The sequence below is a fragment of the Cheilinus undulatus genome, linkage group 9 (assembly GCF_018320785.1).
Source record: "Cheilinus undulatus linkage group 9, ASM1832078v1, whole genome shotgun sequence".
In the NCBI taxonomy this organism is placed as follows: domain Eukaryota; kingdom Metazoa; phylum Chordata; class Actinopteri; order Labriformes; family Labridae; genus Cheilinus; species Cheilinus undulatus.
The window spans coordinates 2,766,453-2,794,061 of NC_054873.1; the positions used below are offsets into that span (position 1 = coordinate 2,766,453).

Sequence of the window (27,609 nt, forward strand, 5' to 3'; positions counted from 1 at the left end):
ACAGTCAAAACATGAGGTAAACATCAAAATCAACAGTTTCAAATGTCAAATTATGAAATAAACTAAAAATCACGCCTTTTTAAGGTTAAAAAAATTAAATAAATTTTAAAGTTATGAGTTGAAAAAGCTCAAAACGTGAAATAAAAGTCAAAATCATAATTTTAAAATGTCAAAAACTCAGATAACATCAAAAAATTGTGAGTTTAAGGTAAAAAAAAATGAGATAATAGTTAAAGTTTGGAGTTGGAAAAGGACAAAACATGAGAATAAAGTCAAAATCATGATTTTAAAAGGTCTAAATAGGATTTTAAATTTAAAATTATTAATCTAAAAGGTAAAATATGAGATTAAAATTTAAAGTTATGAAATGTAAAGATTTAAATATGAAATAAAAAGTCAAAACCATAACTTTTAGTCATAACTGTGAGATGCAAAATTGAAAATATAGAGAAAACACAAATTTCTTCCCCACATTCCTGACTTTTTATCAAGTTATTTTTACTGTTTACTTTTTTTTTAAAATTTTTATGACTCAACAAGGATATTATAAATCATCAAGGTTAAGTTTCATTTTTATACTGGAGGAAATCTGCAGACCTCATACTGGTGGGCCAGTTATAATAAAATATGATATGATCTGGTGGGCCAGATTTGGCTCCCCAGCCTTAAGTTTGACACCTGTGCTCTATGGGGTGTAGCAGTCAAGCTTGAGTCAGGTTACTGGTCCTAGATACTAGGGCAGAACAGGGTCCAGTTAAAGTGCCTGATCTAGCTTTAACTGGAGCTCGACTTTGCTATGCATGTAAACACACTGAGTGACTATAATTAGATCAAAACTTGGTGTGAAAAAGCCTAAAGGCACGATAAAAGACCAACAACATTCAGAAGAAAAGAACTGTCATGGTCAGAGTTTTGTCTTTTTACAGAAAAGGGTCCAAAAGGAGGATAAACGTCTCCCTCACAGTGTCACACTGTTGGCATTAGCTTGTTGGACTTGAAGACTTAGTAGAAAAGAAAAAGTCGCTTCCACTCGGCTGAAGGGAAACCAGAGTCTCAGAGGGTCAGACGTCCCACAGGAAGCTCCCGCAGGAGGAGGAAGTGTCTGACATACAGTGACGGAGTAAAAATAAAAATCAAATATGCAGATAAAAGTTTTAAGAACTGGCAGACAAACTGCCCCTGCCTGATGAACGGTCAGTCCACTCTGAAGGACTGGCGATCTCGATGGGATCGAACTGAGGAAAGACCACAAAACACAACCTCTGGCCCACGTAGGTCGCCCTCTCTGCAGGAAACACGAGACAGGAGATGTAAGCCCATGAAAAACCCCGAACATCTAACCAGCACTCATGCCAGAAACTCACCGATGAAGTTGTAGATGCACTTTGGTTTTTCTTTCCAATGGACGCCCAGGAAGTAGACGGGTACGCCGGTGAGCATGATGACTAACCCAACGCCACAAACCACGGGCTCGGAGTAAAGACTGAAACCCAGCAGCAGCGCCCAGAACATCAGGTAACAAACAGGAACTAAGAGGTTTACCTGGAGGACGCATGAGGATAAAACATCAGAAAGAGGAGCTGTAGTTCCTCAGATGTCCACTAGAGGCTGGCCACAAAATCCCCATTAGATCCCATGTTAGACTGTCCAACTTTGGAGCAGAAATAAAAATGTTTACAGACTGGGACGAGAACAAATTCTACAGCTTTTTTGTGAATCAGTACACACTTCATTGGAGGTAAATGTTTTTTATATGTAATCAAGTGGATTTTTGAGGACTGACACTAGAGTGTCACTGAGATGACGTCAATGTTTATATGAGCTTGGTTCATTAGCATCAAAGACTAAAGCTATTTCAGTCCATAACAGGATGCCTGCTGATGCAATAATTTGTAGGTATTCCAAAAATGTTTTTTAAAAGATAATTTTTTGGGTGTTTTTATTTTGATAGAAAAGCTGAAGCAACCGGAAACACAGGGAGAGAGAGAGGGGGAAGACATGAAGACATGTACCAAAGGTGCAGGGACTGGGAGGTGCAGGGTTTGTACACGCCCCCCCCACCAACGGAGCAAAACCAGCAACCAGAAAAACAAAACTACTTTTTAGTTATAAAGATCCCAAATTTACAGAAAATAGGGCCCAGTGTAAAAAGAAAGACTACAAATGTCGCAGATTTATGAACTAAAATAAATTGTGAGTATAGTGACAAGTATCGTCACAATGGTCATTTCTGTCATTTTTAATACCATCAGACCTCCCAGAGTTTTCCTGTGATGTACTGTATTTAGGCTAGGGCTGAACGATCTGTGAAAAATAATCTAATTGTGATTTTTCCCCCCAACATTTTGATTTAATATGCAGTTATTTCTTAAGTTCCTTATCTTATGTATTTTCCAACAAACACAAGCAAGGAGTCATTTTATTTTAAAACCAACAACAATATTAAATTAAACATGGGCTGAACAATTTTAGAAAAAATATCTCATTGTGATGATTTTGACTCGTATTACAAACTGATATGAATATCCTGATATGAATGAACTGAAACGGATATGAATTTCAAAAATGAAGAAAGTATGTAATTATGCAAAATAAACTTTTTCAAGCTTTTTTAACAAAAATATGTACCCCTGGCCTGCCCACAATCCCTCCAAGATATAAAAAAATCCATTCCCTCCCCCCTCTTTTTCCCCACCTTTCAGAAAATGTGTGCTGAAACAAGCCGTTCCCAGATTTTCCCCTCACGATGTCATGTGGGGAGTTAGCCCCGCCCCCAGGTTTGATTGGCCCTCCCCACTTGGAGGAAAGTTCCACCCTCCTCTCCTGATCTTCCTTTCAGCTGGCAGCTGAGAGGAGGATCAGGAGAGCCACATCCATTTCCTGAGAGGGGCGGAGTTAGGGCGGAGTCAGACAGATCAGTAACATTTAAAGCCACAGATATAGAAACAGCTCGTTCTGAGGAGTGCTGAAACAGAGGAGTTATTAGACATGTAAACATGGAGTGTTTTTTTCAGCAACAGACTTCACAGGCATGTTTTGGGGACCTCTGAGACAAACATAAACTTGTCTCAAAGGGGTGAAATATGTGACCTTTAAAAAATGGCGTTTGAATGACAGCATGATGTCAGATGCAAAACATCTCTGATGCAAAAAATAATGTGTTAACTGGTATTTTGACACAAATTTCAGGTCTAAGAGATATAGCAGCTTTTGCAATTTGAAAATTGCAGCAGGCCATATTGTGATTTAATCTTTTTTTTTTTTAAGGTTTATTTTGGGCATTTATTTGATAGAGGAGGATAGTGGATAGAGTCGGAAACAGGGACGAGAGCGGGGGTATTGATTTAAACCCGGGCCGTCCGTGTACATGGGGCATGCCTTAAACCACTCGGCCACCTGCACCCCCGATTTTAATCAATTTTTGATTAATTGTCCAGCCCTAATTACTGCCAGGTGTTTAAAGACCACATTATACAAGAAATATGTAGGAATCGAGCACTCGCTGGCATGCATGCACAGTGAACAGAGCACGCACCTTTTACAGGCGTTTCATTCAATCCTTTCACAAAACACCTGTAAAAGGTGTGTCTTTAAAAAACAAGGGCGTTCGTTACAGAGACGCTGGGAGTGATTTATTGTTGCAGCACCTTTCACAAGTCGTAAGTAAACTATGGATCACGTAAAGTTTTCTCCTTTTTTCACCTCTCTCTATGGCACATATGTACTGTATTTCCTCGCTGTTCCCTCCCAGAGGTATTATGAGAAATAGTTACCAAATATTTACTATACTTTTTGTATAGCAACAGAGAATTTTAGTGCTGACCCTTGGTTTTCTGGGGACAATAAGTTTATTTGAGAAGCATTTACAAAACGTACAGCAACAGTCACCGTGTTTAGATGAGGTCTCAGCTGAGTTTAGCGGATTAAGGCAGACAGTACCTTGATGGGGCGGTAAAGGTTGGGTTTCTTCCAGCGGTAGTAGAGCAGGCCAGCGATGGTGACGCCATACGACAGGTAGTTGATGAAGGAGACGTAGTTGATCAGGTTGTGTGTCTCTCCGATGCAGAGAATAACTATGGTGGCAGCACACTGGAAAATACAGGAAACTTCTGATGAGTTTGAGGTAACCCTGACGTCATCTAAAACAGGGGTTAGAGGTAGGATCTCTCCAGTGTTTTAGGTTTAACCTGAAACGACTGTTCAGGTCACATTTGATCCATTTGGCAGCAGTAAAAAATGCCTACATGTAACTGGTTTGGTCTGGAATTAGACTTTTGTAAAGTGATATAAATTACACAAAAAAATGAATTGCCTTTTTGACATGACATGTCTTGTTATTAACATAGTTATAGATAAAAGATATGAAGAGGGTTTTTCCCACATTAGAGCAGTGTTTAATAGTTGTACAAAAACTTGTTCTGTTCTAGTGAAAGGGACGACCTCCTAATAATCTCAAATTAAAGCGTTGATGACAATAGATGCAAGTTTGAGGATTTATTTCCATCTAAAGCTATGATTTGTGCTCGAGGGCGTGTGGGCTGGGAGTGGATGGAGATCTGAGAGAACTCTGCATGTCTGATTTAGGGCTTTAATGGCTGAATCTCAGGCCCTGTCCACACGCAGACAAATTCAGGAGTATACGCTAAGTTTTTTGTGGTATTGGTGTTTCGTCCACACAAGGCTGTAAACGCTACTTTTTGAAACTGGGTCCCAGGGTGAATAAATCTGTAAACGCTTGCCGTTTCGTCTCCGTGCGGACAGCCAACTGCATCTTTCTTGAAACAATTACGTCATACATAGCGTAGTCCACTTACCCCGCATGCACATATCGAACCAAAACAACAATGGTGGATTACGTGGGTGTGTTTTTGCTGCAGGAGCAGCTGAGCTTATTATGGCTTTTACAGCAGAATCTGTTGCTCCTTTACCACCACCGGTCGTCTCCATGTGGACAAGGCCTTATTCTCCTCCCTAAACCCAAAGCTCTGATGGACTTAACTGACTGCACCTGAAAAGTGATTGAGTGAGTGCATGAGGCTGCAGGGGCGTGAAGTGATAGAAATAAGAAGGGGACACCCTTTTGTTTTGCAGAGATAAAAACACACATATAGACCTATTTCCTGTGCATGAAAGCTGTTTATATAATATACTTACAGGAAAAAGTTCATCTTTTTTTGCAGTGTCGATGCTTTTTGCACCTTAAATGTTTTTGGTTTGCTGTTTTGCTCTTTTCACTTCACTTTTATAGTGTTTGCTTATGGGCATCCCCAGGGAACCCCTATCGTAATTCACAATGCTATGAAATATGGGTAATTCCTTCACTACTGGCTGTGTTCCCAACACACCTGTCGGCAATCATCACTCCTTCCAGAGGTGAAGCTGCAGTTGCAGTGTTGACCACCAGATGTCGCCATTTAGGCGGCATGGGGAGAATTCACATCAAGCTGTAACAGCCAGGCTCATAATCAACATAACAGTTCCTGAATTGTGTTATGTAAATGTCAATAAAATATGTTTAAATCCTGATGGCTGTTTGAATGTTTTTGGAAAGATAAGGAAAGATATGTGATTATGTATGATTTCTTAAAAAACAAGTGGTGTGAAAACCTTAAAAATACACTTTTGCTCTTTGACACACTGAATCAGGATTTTAAATCCATTCATTATTGATAAAATATTTGATAAAGACACTTGTCATGGAGGGATTCCTGGTCCACCATACTGTGAATGCAGAAAATACTAACATTATGCACAGAACATCATTAAAGCGTCATGACAGTGAGGTTGTACGTACACAGACCAGCAGGGCGGGGATTGGTGTGCAGTTTTTAAAGTGGATCATAGCCAGCAGGCTGGGCAGGTGACCCTCTCTGGCTCCAGAGAAGCACAACCTGCAGACAGAGACATCCCAGCTCATCAGCATCCTTATTACAGGAGCATGGAGGAGGAGGCAGAGCAGTGAACTCACCTGGAGGAGGTGAACAGGTAGCCGTTGATCCCTCCGAAGGTTGATAGAGCCACAGAGATCGGCATGATGACGGAGAACATCCCTAACAGCTTCTCTCCAAACGTCTGCACGGCACAATAACAGACACTATGAATCATGGGAGCAGCCATGATACAACCATCATTATTACTGCGACTTTACGGCACGTGGCCTACTGTAACCAGGCCCCCCCACAGATCTGGGTGGAAAAACCCCCAGAGAATAGACCCTCCCCAGTTGTGATTTATTGATGATATCAGTGTATGTGAGTTGGATCAGAAGCATTGGTGCTAGCATCCTGGCTAACAGTTACCTTATTTAGAGAAGAAAAGCATGGCAAGCTAATTAAGGGTTGATTGGATTGGTTCTTTTGACAGCTTAAACCATTTTGCTGCTTTGTTGCATTTTTGCCACCTCTTTTGACCACTTTAACCCATTTTTGCCCCTTTTTTGGAACATTTTTCCATATTAAACCCATTTTGGAAACCTTTTTGCCACTTTTTAGCCAATTTTGCTATTGTTTGGCCATTTTTTACTCCTTCTTAATCACTTTTAACTCCTTTTCACCTCCTTACTGCAACTTCAACCCTTTATTGCAACTTTTCTGCCACTTGTGATCAATTTTGCCACTTCTTCAACACCTTTAACCCATTTTTACCACCTTTTTACAACATTTAAGCCTTTTAGCCCACTTGTAACCCATTTTTGCCACTATTTCATCACTTTCAACAAGTTTTGTCCAATTTAAACCCTTTGTTTGGCCACTTTTTTTCTTTTTCTTTTTTCTTTCTTTTCTTTTTTTTTTTTTTTACCAATTTTTGCCCATTTCTGACCTTGTTTTGACACCTTTTGCCCAATTTTGCCCTTTCCCTATCACTTTTAACCCATTTTACCACCTTTTTACAACATTTCAGCCTTTTAGGCCACTTGTAACCCATTTTTGCCACTATTTTGACACTTCCTTCAAGTTTTTGCCAATTTAAACTCATTGTTTGGCCAGTTTTTTTTTTGTTTGTTTGTTTTTTTTTTTTTACCAAATTTTACCCATTTCTGACTTTGTTTTGACACTTTTTGCCCAATTTTGCCCTTTTTTATGACTTTTAACTCATTTTCCTCATCTTTTTACAACATTTAAGCCTTTTAGGCAAACTGTAACCCATTTTTGCCACTTTTCTGCCAGAATGAAGTTTTAGCAAATTTAAACCCATTGTTTAGCACACTTTTTCTTTTAACCAATTTTTGCCCATGTTTGTCTTTTACACTTTTTGCCCAATTTTGCCCTTTTTCATCACTTTAAACCCATTTTATACCACCTTTTTTTTTTACAACATTTAAGCCTTTTAGGCCACTTGTAACCCATTTTTGCCACTAATTAGACGCTTTCAACAGGTTTTGGCCAATTTTAACTCATTGTTGGCTACTTTTTTTTTTTTTTTTTTTACCAATTTTTGCCCATTTCTGACTTTGTTTTGCCCAATTTTGCCATCTCCATGATCCCCCAGTTGGCTGGGCCCCAGAAAGCTCTCCCCTTACAGGCCACCTTGAATGTAATATTTTTAAAAAGTCTGTTTTGTATCGATTTAAATATGGTGTGCCTTGAAATTTTGGCTTTTCTGTAGGTATGTCTTGGGTGAATAAAGTCTGAAAACCACAGATCATTTCTCTGCTTTCTGGGGGTCTGGCAGATCCATAGGTTGAGGCTGCTGTGCTTGTTGGATCTTGAAGTGGTCAGAAGTGCAAGAATCAGAAATTTCAGGCAATGCAAAATGGGATACCTATACAGAGCAGTTTTGAAAATCTAGTACTAGTTCTAGTGGACAGGTAGAATTTCATTAGACAGTAATGTTGGCATCAACTTTTGAAAACTTAAACGGTCATTAACATCTTTGTTGATGAATTAGCTTTAACTTCCATAGTCAGGGCTATGTCCACTTCTTATGAACAGTCCAAACATTGCACAGTGTTTGTGTTTTTTTTTAGAAATCCAAACCCATCCCTGACTACATTTTCTGAAAGATAGAGCATAGTTATCTCTGAGTCTGATCGTGATGGAGCCTCTTTACTCACTACAGCCACAGCATTGGATGACAGCAGCTCCTCGGGTGACATGGAGGAGAAGTAGGCGATGTTGGTGAGCGTGTACACAAACGTCACCAGTGGGATGGAGATGTAGATGGCACGAGGTAGATTCCTGATCCACACCCACATAAGCACACACACACCATGCACAGATGACAGAACCAAAAATCAGATCACATGCATGAGAGCTGGAGTAAAAAGCAGAAATCTTCATGATTTCATGATCTTCGTCTGATGAGACATTTGGTGATTTTACAATCACAACAAGTAAAATCAGCTGTAAACCCTCCAAACAGGCTGGCTTTCAACTAGAAGCTTTAATCCTCACCAAACTGATCCTAGGTCATCTCCTGTTTGAAGACAAAGGCTTAAAGGACGTTTTTACTTTTTACAGAGCACCAACACTCTAGAACGGGGGTGTCAAACTCCAGCCCGCAAGACATTTGAGGAAAAAGAGGGGCATTTTTGAAAAATATTCCATTTGTAAATATTGGAAAGGAAGTATAAAAAAAATACGCAATTTCATCCATTTATTACTAAGTGTCTATGATTATAGCAAAGAAGAATATGATGTCATAAATGAGTTAAATAGAACATATATTTAGACCAGTGTTACTCAACCAAAGAGCCTAACTGTTGAAAAATACCTTTGCAAGAGCCAAAATCTGTAGTGGTGAACAGTGGCGGAAATTAGGATAAAGTGGCAATAAAAATAAGTTAAAGCTGGTTAAAAAAAAGGTCAAAAAGTGGCTAAAATGTGGCTAAAAATGGGTGACCAGGGTAAAATAGGCATAAAATGGCAAAAACTGGGTAAAAAGTCACAAAAATGGAGAGAAAGTGGCAGATATGGGTGAGAAGTGACAAAAAATGTGTTACAGATGGCAAAAATGGTCATAAAGTGGCAATAAAGGTGGCAAAAATGAGTGAAAATGGGCAAAAAGATGGGGGAAATGGGCAACAATGGGAAAAAGTTACATTTACTGGCAAGAGACAACTTAAATGAGAAAAAGATGAAAAATACAAATTGCAAAAAGCAGGATAAAAGAGGCAAAAAAAAGGTGAAAATGGGAAAAGTGGGCTTAAAGTGGCAAAAAGGTGGGAAAAATGGGAAAAAGTGGCATTTAATGGCAAGAGGCAGCTTAAATGGGGAAAAGGGGAAAAATAAAAATTGCAAAAGAAGGATAAAAAAGCTAAAAAGAGGTGAAAATGGCAAAAATGGGTTAAAAGTGGCAAGAAAAGAGGCATAAATGGGCAAAAAGCAGTTAAAAGTTGAGAAAAATGGGCAAAAATGGGCAAAAGTGATATTTAATGGCAAGAGACAGCTTAAATGGGAAAAAGGTGAAAAATACAAATGCAAAAAGCAGGATAAAAGAGGCAAAAAAGGTGAAAATAGCAAAAATGGGACAAAAGTGGCAAAAAATGGCAGAATGTGGCAAAAAGAAGAGGCATAAATGAGCTAAAAACAGCAGAAAAAGATTAAAAGTGTCAAAAATTGCAAAGAAGGGCAATGGAGAGATACAAAAAATATAGGTTGACAATTAAAGCCTACTGTATAAGTGTGCAAAACAAACTGATTAATGCTACTTGCAATAGATAATTTTTGAGGTCAAAGTTTCCCTTTTTAAAGGTTTCCTGGAGGAATAATATTTCAAATTAAGGAGGTAAGCACGGTAGCGCACCACTGAGGTCCTCCTCTCTCTCTCTATGGACTCTGTGACCTGATCCTTAATCTCAGGGTCAGATCAGATATTGTGGAGGAAAGGTTTCTGTTTTACAGATTTAACAGTGATAATGAATGTATATTTGTAATGAATATTTCAGCCTTATGAGTTCATCATCAGTGGAAAATAAAAATGTTAAAATCTGATCACATGGTATGATAATGTTGTCTGGCTTGTTCAGTTTTCTTGCAGGTAAATTCTCTGTCTGAAGGAGCTAATTAACATTTTTGTGTGTAAACATGCAGCACTCATCTGCATCTAATATCAATAAATATTCCAGCACCCACCTGCGGGACGTCCCAATGGAGCAAATCCAACATGGGACCCAAAATGAGCTTGACACCCCCGATCTAGGAAGACCTCCCCATAGAATTTTAACTGAATGATGGTTGTATGTATCCATACATGTATGAATGCATGTGTGTATGCATAAATGTACACTCCCATAATTCCAACATTAAAACATTTTTAAATGTTGAAAAATATCCAGAAAATCAGAACCATGAAACTAGCCAAGATGGAAGCTGATCAGTTTTTATTTCACACCACTGAAAGACATCAAAAAGTTATAAAAAGCTAAAATATTCACCGTCTGGGCTCGACCACCTCCTCTGTGACGTAGTTAAGGAAGTTCCAGCCGCTGAAGGCGAATGAGGCCTGAAGGAAGGCCAGGGCGATCTGCCCAACCGACGGCGTCCTGTCCAGAGAAAAGGCCACCTGAGGGGTCAGAGCCTCGTAGTTCCCTAAGAGATAAAGATTATTATTAATTTTGGTTTTTATTTAAAGAGAGCAGTGAAGCTTATGCATAACCCTGCAAAAGGCAGCTTCACATACAGAGTCCATCAATGATACACACTATTACTGTACGCTGATGACACCCTGTTGTATCCTTATTGGCCCCTGCTGTTTTGAAACAGTACATTCTGTTATTTCACTCCTTAACAGTATTAGAAACTGAGAAGTCTGAGGTGATGTCTGCTGCTCACTGTTGGGACCTGCTGTTAGCCAGAGGACTGAGGAGTTTACCGTTGCAGATCTGGACCAGACCGACCACGATGATGAGGCCCAGAGCCATCAGCTTCCCCACCGTGAAAACGTCCTGGATCCTGGTCGCCATACGGACGCTGGAGCAGTTCACCCAAGTCAGCAGTACTGAGGGAGAAAAACGCAGAGTCAGGTAGGTTTCAACCACTTTCACAAATCCTTTGACACCAGCGATAGTCGGCCTTTTTAACTGTGTTGTTGCTGATCTTTCTCATTAATACAGATGTGTTTTTCACCTTTGCAAAGCATTTTAGACAACCAATTAGTCTGACAGCTCTCAGTCACTGCATTAAATTGCAAAAGCATTACTAGTTTGATGTTATCAAAGCTATTTTGCAAAGGAACAGATGACTTTGTGCAGCTATCTTCACAGGAAAAGTTTTATATTGCACTGATTTTGAAATACAAAAGTGGTGGACTGCCCCTTTAATAGTATTAGTATCAATTTAAAGTTCCTGATTCATGGAATCAGTGCTGGTGTTCCTGTTAGAGGTGGGCGGCAGCAGCGAGTTGCCCTGGGAGGCAGGAATGTGGGAAAGAGGCGAGTGAGGGAGGGCGTGATTGTTTCACCTCGTCCATCACTGTCACGGCTCTCTCTCATGGTGGCCTCACTCTCCGGCACAAAGACAAGCTGTCAGCGCTACAAAACAAAACACTTCCGCTGCAAAAGAGCAAACAAAACACGGCAAGGACCCCCCTAAACGTCCCAGAGGAGGCCGGGCCCAAGCTCACGTTTCTGCATCAATCGTCCTCCAAAAAACAAGTGTGAATGATGGCGTCAGAGGCGAGGAATCACACGCTGATTCACCTCACAGACGGGGCTCCAGGCCAGACGTTATTTACTCTTTGGTTAGACAAAGAGGCCGAGGGGATTAATGGACAGCAGTGCAGGTACTTCAGGCAAAACTCCAGGCAATTAGGCCGCCTGACAGCGCCGCACAGACTAATGACGGCTCACTGAGGTACCCTGAGCTGAGCCCGTCCTGTCACAGACACTGAGATCTCTCCTCATGCAGAAGTTCATACAATCAATATTTGATGGGAACATTTAAATTTTAGAGGAGTGTAGACACTCTGCTGCTTGATAGAAACTCAGCACAATGCTTCATCATTCTGCAGAAACTTCAGTGTTTGTTGAGTTTCTGCTGGCTAGTTTGGGTTCAAAAGTCAACACCAAGAACACTGAGAGTAGACCGTCAGTGTTCACAGTAAAACTGCACAAAAGTATCAGACAATATGCACGAGGAATATTAGAAATAATTTATCTGGGTTAAGAGGAGGCGGACTGAGGTTTTCTGATACAAACAGCTGCTATGATTTAGCCACTGCAAAAATGAGTGATGGGAAGTATGGTGAAGAGACAGAGGGGATAGCATGCACCAAAAGACACGCAGACCTGCAGCAACATTGCTATTAAAGCCCCAACTATTAGACAATGAGCGCTGATTTAAGCATGTAGTTATTTAATAATAATAATAATAATAATAATAATAATAATATCTTGAATTTATATAGCGCCTTTCAAGAAACCCAAGGATGCTTTACAGGAACACATATACATGCACAAACTATGTGAGGAGTAGGATGAGTGTAAGGGGTGGTTTAGTGAAGACTGTAGGCTGTGGTGAACAGGTGGTGCTTGATCCACATGCTTCCTGCATGCTCTGTAAGGGTACTTTAATACACCCTTACCAGGGGCCCTAAAGGGTAAACAGACAGTCATAACTTCTGGTCACATGACCTCTGTGGTGCTCCCAGTATCTGAGCATGCAGACAAAAGTCAGAGTCCTTTGGTCCTTGATCCTCCCGGTCTGGTAAGACCTGGATGCTGACTGATGGCTCCTTTCTGACTACTTCTTTTTAGCTCATTCTTGGGTACTGTTGTTAGACTGTGTGACAAATGCTGATGTGCTCAGGAGGCCGAGGATGAGGAGGGTCATCTGCTGAATACAGGAAAGTGTGCCCTTTTACGGGCACCTGCATGGCACACTTTCCTGGGCCTGATCCGGCTCACCAAATACTGGGTGCTCAGGACCCAGCGGGTTGGACCAGACGCCGGGTGCATCAGGATACCCGGAGAGATGGAGCATGGGCCTGAACCAGGCCTGGACGATGGCCATCAGAACAACTCCCACACCTGACCTGACCTGAGCAGTGTTAATTTCGTCGACAGCCTTTTTTTCCATGACAAAAACTAGAATAAAACTAACAAAAATAGATCCGTGATGACTGAAACTGACAAAAACTAAATTTAGTTTTCGTCAAGATGACTTAAAATGTAACACAGTTTTCGTCAGAAATTCCAAAACCTTGATATTTCTCCACTGTAGGTAAATCTGTCAAAATGCAATGCATCTGTATCTGTTCTGTCTCTCAGCTGTAGAAAGCAGGGACCCCAGGTTTGGCAGAGAACACACTACCATGACTTGGTACTAGGGCTGAACGATGTGCAAAAATAATCTAATTGCAATTATTTTTAGGTTCCCCATCTTATGTGTTGTTAAACAAACACAAGCAATAAATCATTCTTGATTAAAAAGAGCGCCATAATAGATAAACAAAACTAGAAATACATAAACTTTAAAAAAAAAGAAAAGTCATTTTGATTTATATCTTTTCTTGTTATTCTTGTTTTGAATAAGAAAAACACATACATGAAGGAGAAAAGTAAGATTTTTGTAAAAAAAAAAAAAAAAATCCACAAAAGAAACTCTGTTTGCATATAGTGTAGAGCAGTGATACTCAGCATGTGGCTAATGTATGTCTTAATCTGAAATATTATTCCCCCAGAAAACCTTAAAAAAAAACCTCTTTTTTTGCCATTTTCACCATTTTTGCCACTTTTCACCCATTTCAGCTTGTTTAGTTTTTTCCCAAAATTTCTGCTTCTTCTTTTTGCCACTTTTTTTACCCTTTTTTGCCCTTTTCCCATTTTTTTGCCTCTTTTCGTCTGAATAAGCTGCCTTTTGCCATTAAATATCACTTGTTTCTTTTTTCCCAAATTTTTGCCTCTTCTTTTTGCCACTTTTTTCCCCATTTTTGCCCTTTTTCAAAATTTTTTTTGCCATTTTTTGCCCATTTAAGCTACCTTTTGCCATTACATACCACTTGTTTCCTATGTTTTTGCTCATTTTTCTACTCATGACTGCTTTTTGCCCATTTTAGTCACTTTTCACTCATTTTTTTTTGCCACTATTGGACCATTTTTGCTACTTTCTGACTATTTTCCATGTTTTCTCCCAATTTTTGCCCCTTTTCATCCATTTTTGCTGATTTTTGTCTATTTTTGCCACCTTTAACTTATTTTGATTGTACTTCATGCCATTTTTGTGACTTTCCACCACTTAGATTGTGGCTCTTGCAAAGATATTTTTCAACAACTTGGCCCTTTGGTTGAGCAGGGTTGAGTAACACTGCTGTAGAGCATAAAACATTTACTGTACTATCTGGTATTCTGACACATTTCAGGTTAGAAATATTGCACAGTCTGCCCTTAGAATGCTGCAGCAGGCCATATTGCGATTTAATCTAATTTGCAATTAACTGCCTAGCCCTATTTGGTACCAGATTTAGGCAAGAAAATAAATGCTTGGACTAAAAGTGAAGACTAAAATGTGAGGACTTTTTATGGACTAAAACTAGACTAAAACTTAAAAGGGTAGAAATGACTAAAATGGGACCAAAACTAAATTGCATTTCATTTAAAGACTAAATCTATGACTAAAATTAAAAATAGCTGCCAAAATTACACTGGACCTGAGACACAGGACAAGTACTAAAGCCTGGAGGGCACAAAGAAGTATTTTATTCTCTGTCTTTACAAAACAATGTATGATTAAATCACCTGACAATAAATAGTGCTGTGAAAAAGTATATTTCACAAAGACAACCCAAGTAAATATAAAATGCAGCGTCTGAATGATTATTTAATTTTTTTAAGGGGGGAAAAATCCAAACCTATCTGGCCCTGTGTGGAAAAGTAATTTCCCCCTGAACCTAATAACTGGTTGTGCCACCCTTGGCAGCAATAACTGAAAACAGGTGTTTGTGATAACTGGGGATGAGTGTTTCTCATCACTGTGGAGGAATTTTGACCCACTCTTCTTTGCAGAATTGTTCTAACTCAGCCAGATTGGAGGGTTTTCCAGGATGAGCTGCCGTTTCAGGTCAAACCACAGCATCTCAGTTAGATTTAAATCTGGACTTTGACTTGTTCACTCCAAAACCTTAATTTTGTTTCTCCTGATCCATTCAGGTGGACTTGCTGGTGTGTTTCGGGTCGTTGTCCTGCTGCATAACCCAAGAGCGCTTGAGCTTGAGGTCATGAACTGATGGCCGGACGTTGGCCTTCAGGATTTTCTGGTAGGCAGGATAATTCATGGTTCCATCAGTCACAGCAAGTAGTCCGGGTCTTGAAGCAGCAAAGCAGCCCCAGACCATCACACTGCCACCACCATGTTTGACTGTTGGCATGATGTTCTTTTTATAAAATGCTGTGCTATTTTTACTCCAGATGTAACGGGCCGTCCACACCTTCCTGAAAGTCCTACTTTTGTCTGGTCAGTCTGCAGAATATTTCTCCAAAATTCTTGGGGATCATCAGGATGTTTTTTTTGTAATGTGAGACGAGCCTTTGTTTTCTTTTTTGTCAGCAGTGGTTTAACCTTGGAACTCTCCCATGATGCCATTGTTGCCCAGTGACTCTGTGATGGTTGAGTCATGAACTCTGACCTTAACTGAGGCCAGTGAGGCCTACAGGTCTTTGGATGTGGTTCTGGGTTCTTCTGGTCAGCACATCTTTCAGCTTCAGCACTCTACCCTCCAGACACCAGCCTCTCTCCCTCGTCTCATCTCCTCCGACTCTCCTCCCTCCTTAAGAGAAGCCTTGCATTATTTACTACCACGGCAGTAAAACAGGTTCTTAAAAGCCTCAGTCTGACATTACATAAGAGATTTTACACGTGAGCACTTCCACTCTGCTGACTCGTACCAGAGGAACGGAGCTGTAGTTTATTGATGAGCTGGATTTTAATCAGAAATAGGAGATAAATTAATGATTTTAGGAAATGAGGAAGTATGGGGCAAAATTTAGGATTCAAGACAGGAAAGAGTCATGCAAACTGTGACCATACGGACCAAACTGTGCATCTAGAATCTAAGAATCCCCATGCACCAGAGAGATTTAAACGCCATTAATCGTCTTGTTTCGTGACGTTAGGTGACGTTAACGTGACTCACAGAGACAGGTAGCAGACAGCATCCGTGTGGCCATGTAAGGAGGAACACAGTTTGGGAAGACGGGCTGCAGGACGTAGCTGGAGAAGGTTAGGGCGATGACAGCCAGCGTGGTCGGGTACATGATGAGGACAGCGCTCCACAGGAGGAGGAACCTGAACAAGACAGAGATCATCACTGAGACCGTCCAAGTAGTGCTAAAAACATTCAGCAGGAACACAGATGGAAAAACCTTGACTCGCACTGATATTTTAAAAGCTTTATTGTTGTCCCACCTTGATTTCCCTACTTAGTACCTTAATCTACAGTGGAGGCACACCCTGGTCTGACACAGAGGCATGCTCACACTCATACCTAAGGGCAATTTAGAGTCACCAGTAAAGCTAAAGCTGAGTCTTTTGAGTGTGCTTATCAGTAGTAAATGATGTTCCTATTGTGTGTAAAAATGGATTTTTGTGTTTCATATTGCCTGTAAAAAGCTGCTGGTTCTGCATTTATGACTGTAAATTTCAAAAACAGCAGCAGCCTTACTTCAAAGCCCCACGGTTAATCATCTTTACCAGCACTTTTAACTAAAAAAGTTTAAAGGAGTCTGTCTCTCTACTCACCCCATCAGCCCTCCAAATATCTCCGTGACGTACGAATAATCTCCTCCAGATTTAGGGATGGTGACGCCCAGCTCAGCGTAGCAGAGAGAGCCCAACGCAGCGATGCAGCCTCCTAGAACCCAAACCACCAAGGCCAAACCCACCGAGCCCGAATGCTCCAGGACGCCCTTTGGAGAGATGAAGATCCCCGAGCCGATGATGTTCCCTGAGGAGAAAACAGAGGATATTGTTGGATACTTTCAAACGGACTGGACGGCATCTCAGTGATGTTAGTCTGACAGGAGAGAAAGTTTGAACTTCCCACTGTATACCCTGACGCTTATCTCTGTGTACAAGTTCTCGAGAACTCACCGGTCGCTGTGTTGGAGGAAAGAATAAAAATGTTCACCTCTCCTAGACGGTTCATTAATTAGGGCTGAACAATTTTGGGAAATAATCTAACTGCGATTTTTCCCCAATATAAAAGACATTTTGCCAACAGCCAACGGAAACGAGAGGGTAGGACGACGTCAGACGACAGGAAGTAGAGATAATATCAAATCTTCCTCTTCTTAAATTTTCTTTAACACTTGGCAAATTGAGGAACTACCGCTGCCAGCTGGTATGTTTGTTTAGCCTTTACACTGTCGCCTTTGTGAGAGCTTGATGTGTTTATTTGGCTTTATTTGGTTTGACATGTAGTCTGTGATCCTCATCAGGAGCAGGTCTCAAGTGTATCTTTCAGTCTTTCAGTCATCTTCAAAAATCTGCTGAAACCAGTCTGTTAGCATTTCCAAAACTTTTATTGGTTGACCTTTTTTTAAGGTGCAAACCACTGCGACCCAGCCCTTCATTTCCTGTGTGTTATCGTTTATCAAGTCTGCCTTCTGCACCATCCTCAGCCGGTTAGTTGAGCTGATGTCTGGATAATGTTAATTCCAGACTCAAATTGGTCCAAGCCTGGTGTTTCCTGTTGTACAAACCCAGAAGAACCCACTCCACCTCCGTCACGTAGGCTTTCTTCAAGCTCTTGGGCCTTCAGGGGCTGTCTGGTCTGGAGACAAACCATTTATTTTTATTAGCCAAGCATCAATAGCTGTGACTTTTGCCATCCAGTAACTGGTAGAGTCTTGTTTCTGTGTTTCATTATGGTGGAAAGGGTTAGGGTGGAGCCTCCAGGTGGCTATAATGTGTACTGCAGGCATAAATATCACATTAAATACTGTAGGAAACTAATTCTGAAAAATCGTCTGGTGACCCACAAAAAATTTCTCGTGACCCAACTTTGGGTCTTGATCCAGACTTTGTCAAAGAGTGTGTCAGTGTGAACTCCTAGTCTTTTTCAAAATCTGTAAAGACTGTGTAGTGTGTCCCCAGCTTAAAAGTTTGGGGGCAAGGTCTGAGAGGTCTATGGCAGACCACGTCCTGGCACTTCAGGTCCACCTCTGACCTCTTCCCAGTTGATTCTGGGGTGAAGCAGGGGTGTGTCCTAGCCCCTACACTCTTATATGGACTGGATAACGGGGCTGGTTGCATGAGCAGTGAACTGTGGTTTCATTTGGTGATGCCTTGATCTTGTCTTGATCACTGATCTGGACTTTGCTGATGCTGTGATCCTTGTGGAGACTGTAGATGTCCTTGCGGGGGCTTTTAACTCACTCAGTGAGGAGGCTGAAGCATGGGGAATGCACGTCTCCGTGGCTAAAACAAAGATCTTGGTATTTGGGATCCCCTTGGACACTATCAGATCTGTGTCTGTGATTGGTGTAGAGCAGTTTACTCATCTATGCACTGTAATCCATCAATCTGCCAACAGTGAGGCTGAGATCAACTGCAGACCATTTTCCCACCTTTTTGCTGCTTTTTGCCCATTTTAAACACTTTGCACTAATTTTTTTGCCACCTTAATTGCTGCTTTATGACCATTTTTGCCATCTGTAACACATTTTTTGTCACTTCTCACCCATTTCTGCCACTTTTCTCTCCATTTTTGTGACTTTTCACCCTGTTTTTGTCATTTTATGCCTATTTTACCCTGGTCACCCTTTTTTAGCCACATTTTTGCCACTTTTTGACCTTTTTCTACAAGCTTTTACTTATTTTTATTGCCACTTCATCCCCTTTTTTCACCACTGTTCACCACTGAGATTGTGGCTCTTGCAAAGGTTGTTTCAACAGTTAGGTTTTTTGGTTGAGCTGGGTTGAGTAATGCTGGTGTAGGGTATGCAAGCTCATAAACACAGCAGGTAGAGGCGGTTTAATCTCTACATTTGGTGCTTTTAAAATATCATTCCTGCATAAAAAACATAATTCTGTTGTATTGTCTTGTTTTGAAATGTAAAATCCTAGTATAGTTGTAGCATCTTGTTGTTCGGAGTCCAGCAGAGAGATCTGCGCTCTTTGTGGGAGAGACAGGTGATCAAGAAAGCTAAAGGAATCATTTCCCAACATGACCACATCCTGGGCTCTGAGTTTACTTTAATGCCCTCAGGCCGCCGCTTTATCGCGCCCTGTAGGAGAACAAACCGTTATTCTTTTTTTTAAGATTTATTTTTGGGCTTTTTCATGCCTTTATTTGACAGAGGAAGGACAGTGGATAGTTTCGGAAACAGGGAAAAGAGTAGGTAGAAACATGCGGCAAAGGGCCACAGGCCGGATTCGAACCCGGGGCGCCCGCGCACATGAAACTGTTATTCTAAGTCTTTCATTCCTTCTGCCATCAGGCTGTTAAACCTTAATGGTAGTCTCGTGGACTGATAGCTTTGCATTACTGTGTTTTTCCTTGTTTGGTGCCGAACCACTTGGCGGTTAAAACTGTGTGCTGATTCTGGTGGTTACATTCTATGAATGTAAACTTATAATGTAATCTGTAATGCACCTTTGGGTATCTTATTTATGTTCTTTTTTATCTGCTGCTCTTCTTAAATGTGCATTATAATCTGCCTGACCCTGAGTGTGTCGTCACTAAAAGGGTCACATGAGGGTCAATGTGTCAATGAGCATCTCTGTCATGTACTGACTTTTATTTATTATTGTCTGTTTGAGGTTTGTGATTGTATGTATGGTCTGGGTAGACTGCAAAAACTGAATTGCCCTTTGGGATAAATAAAGTTGTCTGAATCTGAATCTTTCATGCACATGTGGACACAGCGCCTGCACTCCACGTGAGGCGGAACATCTCCATTATTTCTTCTTCTACACTTTTAAAAGCACAGTGACTTTGTGAATTATGGTTGGACATCCATACTGTCCCTCTCTGTGAGTTTATACAGTGGTCATTAAAAGACAAAGAGCTCCACAAACAGAGTGAGTTAGCGGCGAGCATCAGTCAGGCCAGGACAGTCCCTCCTGCCCACAGCCTCAGTATGCTGTGTAGAGTACCAGCAGGTCGCACACATTCACACTACAGCGCTGTCAGTAGCACAGCAGAAGGCAGCCAAGTGGCACAGACAGCCGTTACATAAGCCGACATAAATTATCCACTCCGACTGCAGAGGTGGGAAGTGACCGACTCACCTTCTGCTTCACCCTGAAAGTGACACGAAGGAGGAGACACAGCGCCGCTGTTGTTGTTGTTGTCGTGTTGTTGCAGCCAGCTCGTTCTCTCCAGCCTCTCTCTGAATGCAAAGGTGCTTCAGCATTCTGCACACAGGACCTTTCTCTTGTTCTGCACAGGGATTTTTTACTAAAATGTCCCGCTTCAGCGGCACAGCCAAGGCACAATCAGCCAAAACATGCACCAAAAACTGAGGTCAGACTTTCTAGTGGTAACTAGAATAATATAAGCTGGATCCTGAACCTCATTCTGCAGCGATAAGTCATTAAAGCTGAAAACCCACCAAAATAAAAGCCCTTTAACAGTGGCTGGACTGCACTTTACTGAGATTTTTGACAGATTCATCAGTATTTACATCTCATTAGGGCTGTGGAGTCAGTCTGCACCAACACAGTCTTCCTCACATCAGACATCTAAAGGAGTCAGCTCTGGGACATCTGATCAGGATCAATCCTGTCTGCCTCCCTTTGGAGGACTTCCAGGCACATCTGACCAGGAGGAGACCCCAGGGTAGACCCAGAACCCACCAGTATCCCATCTGGCTCTGGTAATTTTTGATTAAGAGGCTCCAATATGATAAGATTCTTCATTTATAACCCCATTTCCACAAAAGTTGGGACACTGATTAAAATGTAAATAATACCAGGAGTCAAAAATAGTCAAATCCCATAAACCTGTGTTTTAGTCACAATAGAACATAAACATATCAGATTTTGAGACTGAGACATTTTACTATTTCATGAGAATATTAGCTCATTTTGAATTTGATGGCAGCAACACATCTCAAAAAAGTAGGGACGGGGCAACAAAAGGCTGGAAAAGTAAGAGGTACTCATGAAAAACTGCTGGAGGAGCATTTTACAGCTAATTAGATTCACTGGCAACAGGGCAGAAACATGACTGGGCATAAAAGGAGCATTTCAGAGAGCATTGCAGAGTCTCTCAGAGGTAAAAATGGGCAGAGGTGCATTAAAAATAACTCTCTAAAATTGTGGAACAACTTCAGAAAAATGTTCCTCGGTATTAAGTTGTGAAGACTTTGAATCTCCCACCATCTACAGTCCATAATATCATGAAAAGATTCAGAGAATCTGGAGAAATCTCTGTGAGCAAGGCTGAAGGGGCCCTCAGGGGCCACTGCATTAAAAACAGGCATGATTCTGGACTGAAATCACTGCGTGGGCTCAGGAACATTCCAGAAATCATCATCTGTCAACACAGTTGGCCATGCCATCCACCAATGACAGTTAAAGCTGGATCATGGAGAAAGAAGCCATATGTGAACAGGATCCAGAAACGCAGCCGTCTTCTCCAGACCAAAGCTCATTTAACATGGACTGAGGAAACATGGAAAACTGTTCTGTGGTCAGAGGAAACCACAGACGCCGTGCCCTGTGGACTAAAGAGGAGAGGGAGCATCCAGCTTGTTCTCCTGGCTCAGGTCTAAAGCCTGCATCTCTGATGGTATGGGGTTGCATTAGTGCCTATGTGGGCAGCTCTAACATCTGGAAAGGAACTATCAATGCTGAAAAGTAGAGAGAGCTTTTAGAGCAACATATGCTCCCATCCAGACAACGTCTCTGTCAGGAGGCAGGAGGGCGATTGCCCCCCCCGGTATTAAAAGTTCCCTCTTGTATGACCCTATGGTAGGTTAGCACGATAGAGTGCCCCCTTTGGTGCCCTGACAATAAATAAAGTGTTTCTAGGTTACCTATTAATGCGACAATATGTGATAAATTGCCCTTCACACTGCCCTTCCAGAGGACAATAAGTCATAAAGTGCCCTCCAAGGGTGTCTTCAAGTGGGCAGGGTGTCGTCCCAGTGGAAAACGCCACATATCCAACAGTGAAGAAACTGCAATAAAGGGCTATAAGCTGCTTGGACATCCCACCTGTCTATCTTTGTTATATCAAAGTTAATTACTTTGTGATTGCTCATCTATTTTTTAAATAAGTTCAATCTTAACCAGGATTTCCAGCTGTTTCACTATAAATGTTTTACAACTTACTGAATGACAGTGCCCCACTTTTATAATTTTCACTCCTGCCCCTCATAAATCCTGAGTCTGCCACTGGAAGGCCTTGACTATTTCAGCAACAGACTGTTGTTAAAGGAAGAGGGGATGCTACACAATGGTAAGTAGGGCTGGGCAATTAATCAGAAATTTGATTAAATCACAATATGGCCTGCTTCAATTTTTCAAATCGCATTAGTTGCAATGTTTTTAAACCTGAAATCTGTGTCAAAATACCACTTAATTTTTTTTTTTTTGCAGCAGAGATGTTACGCATCACATACCATGCTTAATTTTTGTACGTTTTTCTTGTTATACATGAAAATGACATAAAAAAATTATCATTCCCTCAATGCAACAATTCATATCAAATTTGCTGTAAAACAGTTGTTAAAATATGAAATATACATATCAAATATTGATTACTTAATTTTGGGTTTTCAAACCTGTAAAAGTCAGTATGTTTACACAACATCACTGTTTTTTCATTTAAAAATATCTATAAAATAAATTTAAGGGAGCATAGTATTTGATTGTTATTATTATTATTATTATTATTAAAGGTCCTGAGATGGGTCAATGATTGTCAGCAACATTGATTTTTATGCAGTTATTTTAGAATTTCTAACTTTTTTTTTTTTTGCAGTGTCAGACTTAAAAAATAAAAAAATATGAGTCAATATGAGTCAAAATTATCCCGATTACATATTTTTTTTCAAAATACTTTAGCCCTAACTCAGTCTAATATTGTGTTTGTTAAATATAGAATAATTTGTTGCCTGTGTTTTTTTTTTCTTTTTTTTTGTAAATACAGTGCTTAACAAATGTATTGGACCACCTGTCATATTTGTCTCAGAGACCATCCAGCATCCTGAAGTGCTTTAATGCGGCTTCTTTCATTTTCAGTCAGCTCTCCATGTTTTACCATTTTGAGCAGGAATGAGGAATTTCAGACTGAATTCACCCAAATGTGAGCCGGCTCACTGGGCTTCTCTGAGAAGTCAGAAATGAATCAAGCATAACATTCAACCACTAAAACTAATTTTTCTGTTCAGGAATGACAGTAAATAACTATAATTTGACATATTCATCAAGAAATATTAATGTGCTTTACTATTTTTTCATTTTTTTTGTAAATCAGAAAATTTGAGAATTCATGGATAACAATAATAATTATATTTTAGCATTAATTATATCATTTTGGTTAAAGAGCTTTTACATATTGGTGTATTAACCATTGCAGAAACATAAAATTAGTTTTGGTAATTACCATGCTGGTAATTTAGGGCAGCTGTGGGATAAACCTTACTTTGGGTGGTGGTTAGGGCTGGGCAATTAATCGCAAATTTGATTAAATCGCAATATGGCCTGCTGTAATCTACAAATTGCAGAAGATGCAATATTTCTTTAACTTGAAATGTGTCAAAATACCAGTTTAATAAACACATTTTTTGCAGCAGCAAAGATTTTATGCGCATTACGCAAACATTCAAGTATCATTTTTTAATAATGGTTTACAAAAATCCTCCTTTTTGTGTTTTCTGAATGTTTTTCTTAATCAAAATGAGTGACTTAAAAATGATAAAGCCCTTAAACAAAGCAAATGACATCACATTTGCAATATGAGAAAAAATAGTTAGCTCTTACTATCTGATGAAGCCTAGCGTTACTTCACAGAAGTCATACCCCACCTGCGATCAGCTTTTAGCCAACTTCACCTCCTCCACCCCAGCCGCCTCCTTTATAGCTTAAAGCTTGTTGCACCCTCATTCAGATTCATGCTACTATGGATTAACTGCTCCTGAAATAATGTCATTGTTTTCAATACACATGGTCTTATTTATGGAATTATATGTTGCTTGAATTTGTCGAAAATACATAAGATTAAACTTAGATTTTGCACCTTGACCCCCGTAAATTGCTTTAGTTGTGCAAGTGAACCGAAATAAAATTTCTTTCATTTCATTTTATTTCTTAACCCAAGAATAATCACATACTAAATCGCAGTTGCAATATTGGGGGAAAAAAACTGCAATTAGATTATTTTTGCAAATCGTTCAGCCCCAGTGGTTGTCTAATAAATTTGTTAAGCACTGTAGATAAGATGAAGAACTTAGGAAATAATTGCATATCAAATCACAATCGCAATATTGGGGAAAATATCTTAATTCAATTATTTTTCCAAATGGTTCAGCCCTAATGGTAAACATGGACTCGTCCCTACTTTTTTGAGATGTGTTGCTGCCATCAAATTTAAACTGAGCTAATAATTTAATGCAGTGGTAAACTGTCTCAGTTTCAACATCTGATGTGTTGTTTTTGTTCTATTATGAATAAAATACGAGTTTATGATAACTGAAAAGCATTCACTTCTGTTTTATTTACATTTTAGTCAGTGTCCCATTTTTTTTGGAAATGGGGTTGCAGATGCAAAATACGCAGCTTAGTCATTTAAAGTAATTTCACATGTATTACTCATCTAATGCACACCTGCAGGACTAATCTGGTGCAATGATTCCTCTGAAATGCAGCGAGCAGCAGTAAAAAGTACCTTTAAATATAGATATTCATTTAAAACGAGAGAGCCTATACTTATGCAGAGCTAGAGTCTATGTGGGGGAACTTTCCAGCACTTTAGGGTCCCTTTGGAGTCCGAGTCAACAGAATTTAGACACTAGTTTGTCTTTTTGCTCTTCTCTGACCTTTTCCATCACCTCTTTGCACTCAGAACTACTAATATTGATCCTAGAAGTGAATCCTGGGAGCAGAGAACTGCAGTGGGCCCTTTGCATGCAGCCTGGCTCCCCTGCAGGCCTCCCCCCTCCACCTCTCCATCCTTCCTGCATGCTCAGAGCTCATATTTATGGTGCTGAGGTGTGTTTAAAGGTCCCTGCTGCTTATTCTGCTCCAGCAGACAATGTTCTTCTGCCTGACCACCAGCCTGCCTCTGGACTTCATATATTTCAGCCACGTAAGCACTACAGGTCAGTTCGATGTGAAGCCACATGCAAACAAACATGGAGTCCTTCATTTCATAAGACAACACTCTCATCAGATTAATTAGCCTCTTAATTAGCAATCTGCAGGGAGTTTAAGGAGAACTCTGAAGCTTTCAGGTAGTTTTAGTCATTCCTGCAGGATTCTTTAGCGAGTTTTAAAAGTTCTGCAGTAAAAATAACAGCAGCAGAAGAAGAAGTGATCTCAGCATGAGCTCTGGAGTTTCCTGCCTCACCTATGATGATGGTGCATGCGCTCAGCAGTCCGATCTCCTTCTTCAGGGTCACCCTGTCGGGGATCTTCTTCTTCTTCTTCTTGCTCTCCGTGTCTTTGCCCTGCGGTCTGGAGCGGACGCTGCTGCTGCTGCTGCCGTTCACTCCCTCCATGTCCGCCTGCTCCCGGGTCCGTCCAGTCCTCCCAGTCCCTCACAGCACTCCCACAGCTCCTGTCCTCTCCTCGCTCCGTATTCATGCACACTCAATGGGCTGCGCTTGCGCAACAACCTGCCGCTGTCCAGGGTAGAATGTTAAATACCCAGGACCCACCATGGCGCGTTCACGGACGCCGGAAGGAACAGTTTCGATTATATTTATGTCCTTCACTTCAGATTTTCTACTCCAAAGTCGGATTATTAAATTCTCTAACTTCTTTAAAGTTCAGCTGAGGTGGTTTTAGCTGTATAGGAAACAATATTTGATTAATACTGAGTCCTCTTTTTTAGCTAATAAGGCATTTTAAACCAGAACTGTTTTACTGTACGGTGGCCCTGAAGTTCAACTACTAAAACATTTCTGTGAACACAAAAATATCTAATGAAGCATAAATACAGAAAAAAAAAATCTTGGAAAAGCAGAAACACAACACAAGGTAGAAAGACCTAAAATATATTTAAGTTAATCTAACAAAATGTTTTTGTATTTTAGGAAACAATTTTACATGAAATATATTTAAACTCTATTTTTTGTTTAGTTCTTTTTTGTTCAGTGAAACAGTTTCGCATTTTAAGATACAATATTTTGCAGTGTGCCCTAATTTCCTAGTAATTTTACAGTAATAAGAGTAGTTATCTAGTGATTTCTCCAGGATAAAGTTTTTATAAGTTGGTATTTTACAAGTAATAACTTGGTAATATTAAGGAAATATTTACCTAGTAGAAAATGTATCAATGCACGGAGCCCCAGACATGACATGCTCAAAAAATTTTAATTGTGGCCACAATATAGCTATAACGTTTGCATGAAAAACTACTTCATGGCCACAAAATACTAATCCGTGGCCACAAAATACCAATTTGTGGCTACAAACTACTTATAACGTGTGTACGAAATACCAATTTGTGTCCACAAATATGTATAATGTGCGCATTAATTAAAATTTATGGCCACAAAAAACTAATTTGTTGCCACGAAATATGTATAACATGTGCAGGAAATATTAATTTGCGGCCACAAAATACATATAACGTGTGTAGGAAACACTTACTTGTGGCCATGAAACAAGTATAACATGTGCACGAAATATTAATTTGTGGTAACAAAATACGTATAACATGTAGGAAATACAAATTTGTGGCCACAAAGTAAGTATAATGTGCACACGAAATATTAATTTGTGGCAACAAAATATGTATACGTGTAGGAAATATAATTTTGTTGCCACAAAATAAGTATAATGTGCGCACAAAATATTAATTTGTGGCAACCAAATACCAATTTGTGGCCACCAAATACATATAACGTGCATGAAATATTAATTTGCGTCCACAAAATACGTATAACGTGTGTAGGAAATACTAATTTGTGGCCACAAAATAAGTATAATGTGCGCACGAAATATTAATTTGTGGCCACGAAATACTAATTTTTGGCCTGGAAATACGTATGACATGCACAGGAAATTTTAATTTGTGGCCACAAAATAAGAATAACATGCACAAGAAATACTTATTTGTGGCCAGGAAATAAGTATAGCGTGCACAAAATATTAATTTGCGGCAACAAAATATGTATACGTGTAGGAAATATAAATTTGTGGCCACAAAATAATTATAATGTGCACACAAAATATTAATTTGTGGCAACCAAATACCAATTTGTGGCCACAAACTACGTATAACATCTGCATGAAATATTCATTTGCGTCCACAAAATACATATAACGTGTGAAGGAAATATTAATTTGTGGCCACAAAATAAGTATAATGTGCGCACGAAATATTAATTTGTGGCGACCAAATACCAATTCGTGGCCACGAAATACGTATAATGTGTGTAGGAAATACTAATTTGTGGCCATGAAATAAGTATGATGTGTGCACGAAATACCAATTAATAATTTTAAAATTATTCCTGGACAGCTGGGTAAGCAAATTGAGCGCACCTTCTCTAAG

At 40.0% G+C, this 27,609-nt stretch overlaps 1 protein-coding gene across 1 annotated transcript; it reads right to left on the minus strand.

The window, feature by feature from the left end:
- Nucleotides 1-612: 612 nt before the first annotated feature.
- slc7a10b (solute carrier family 7 member 10b) lies at nt 613-25,606 on the minus strand. The gene is made up of 11 exons (XM_041795739.1): nt 25,456-25,606; nt 16,674-16,878; nt 16,069-16,220; nt 10,813-10,938; nt 10,376-10,529; nt 8,054-8,177; nt 5,969-6,072; nt 5,795-5,891; nt 3,940-4,089; nt 1,365-1,542; nt 613-1,285 (listed from the first exon to the last, which is right to left on the minus strand). Exons 1-11 carry the CDS (start codon nt 25,604-25,606, stop codon nt 1,155-1,157), a joined length of 1,572 nt encoding a protein of 523 aa, XP_041651673.1. The 3' UTR covers nt 613-1,154.
- Nucleotides 25,607-27,609: the final 2,003 nt, after the last annotated feature.

Coding starts and splice junctions, on each gene's coding strand:
- slc7a10b (XM_041795739.1), bottom strand. CDS start 25,606: ATGGAGGGAGTGAACGGCAGCAGCAGCAGCAGCGTCCGCTCCAGACCG. Junction 16,879..25,455: donor CGCATGCACCATCATCATAG/GTGAGGCAGGAA, acceptor TTTTCTCCTCAG/GGAACATCATCGGCTCGGGG. Junction 5,892..5,968: donor TACCTGTTCACCTCCTCCAG/GTGAGTTCACTG, acceptor CTCTGTCTGCAG/GTTGTGCTTCTCTGGAGCCA.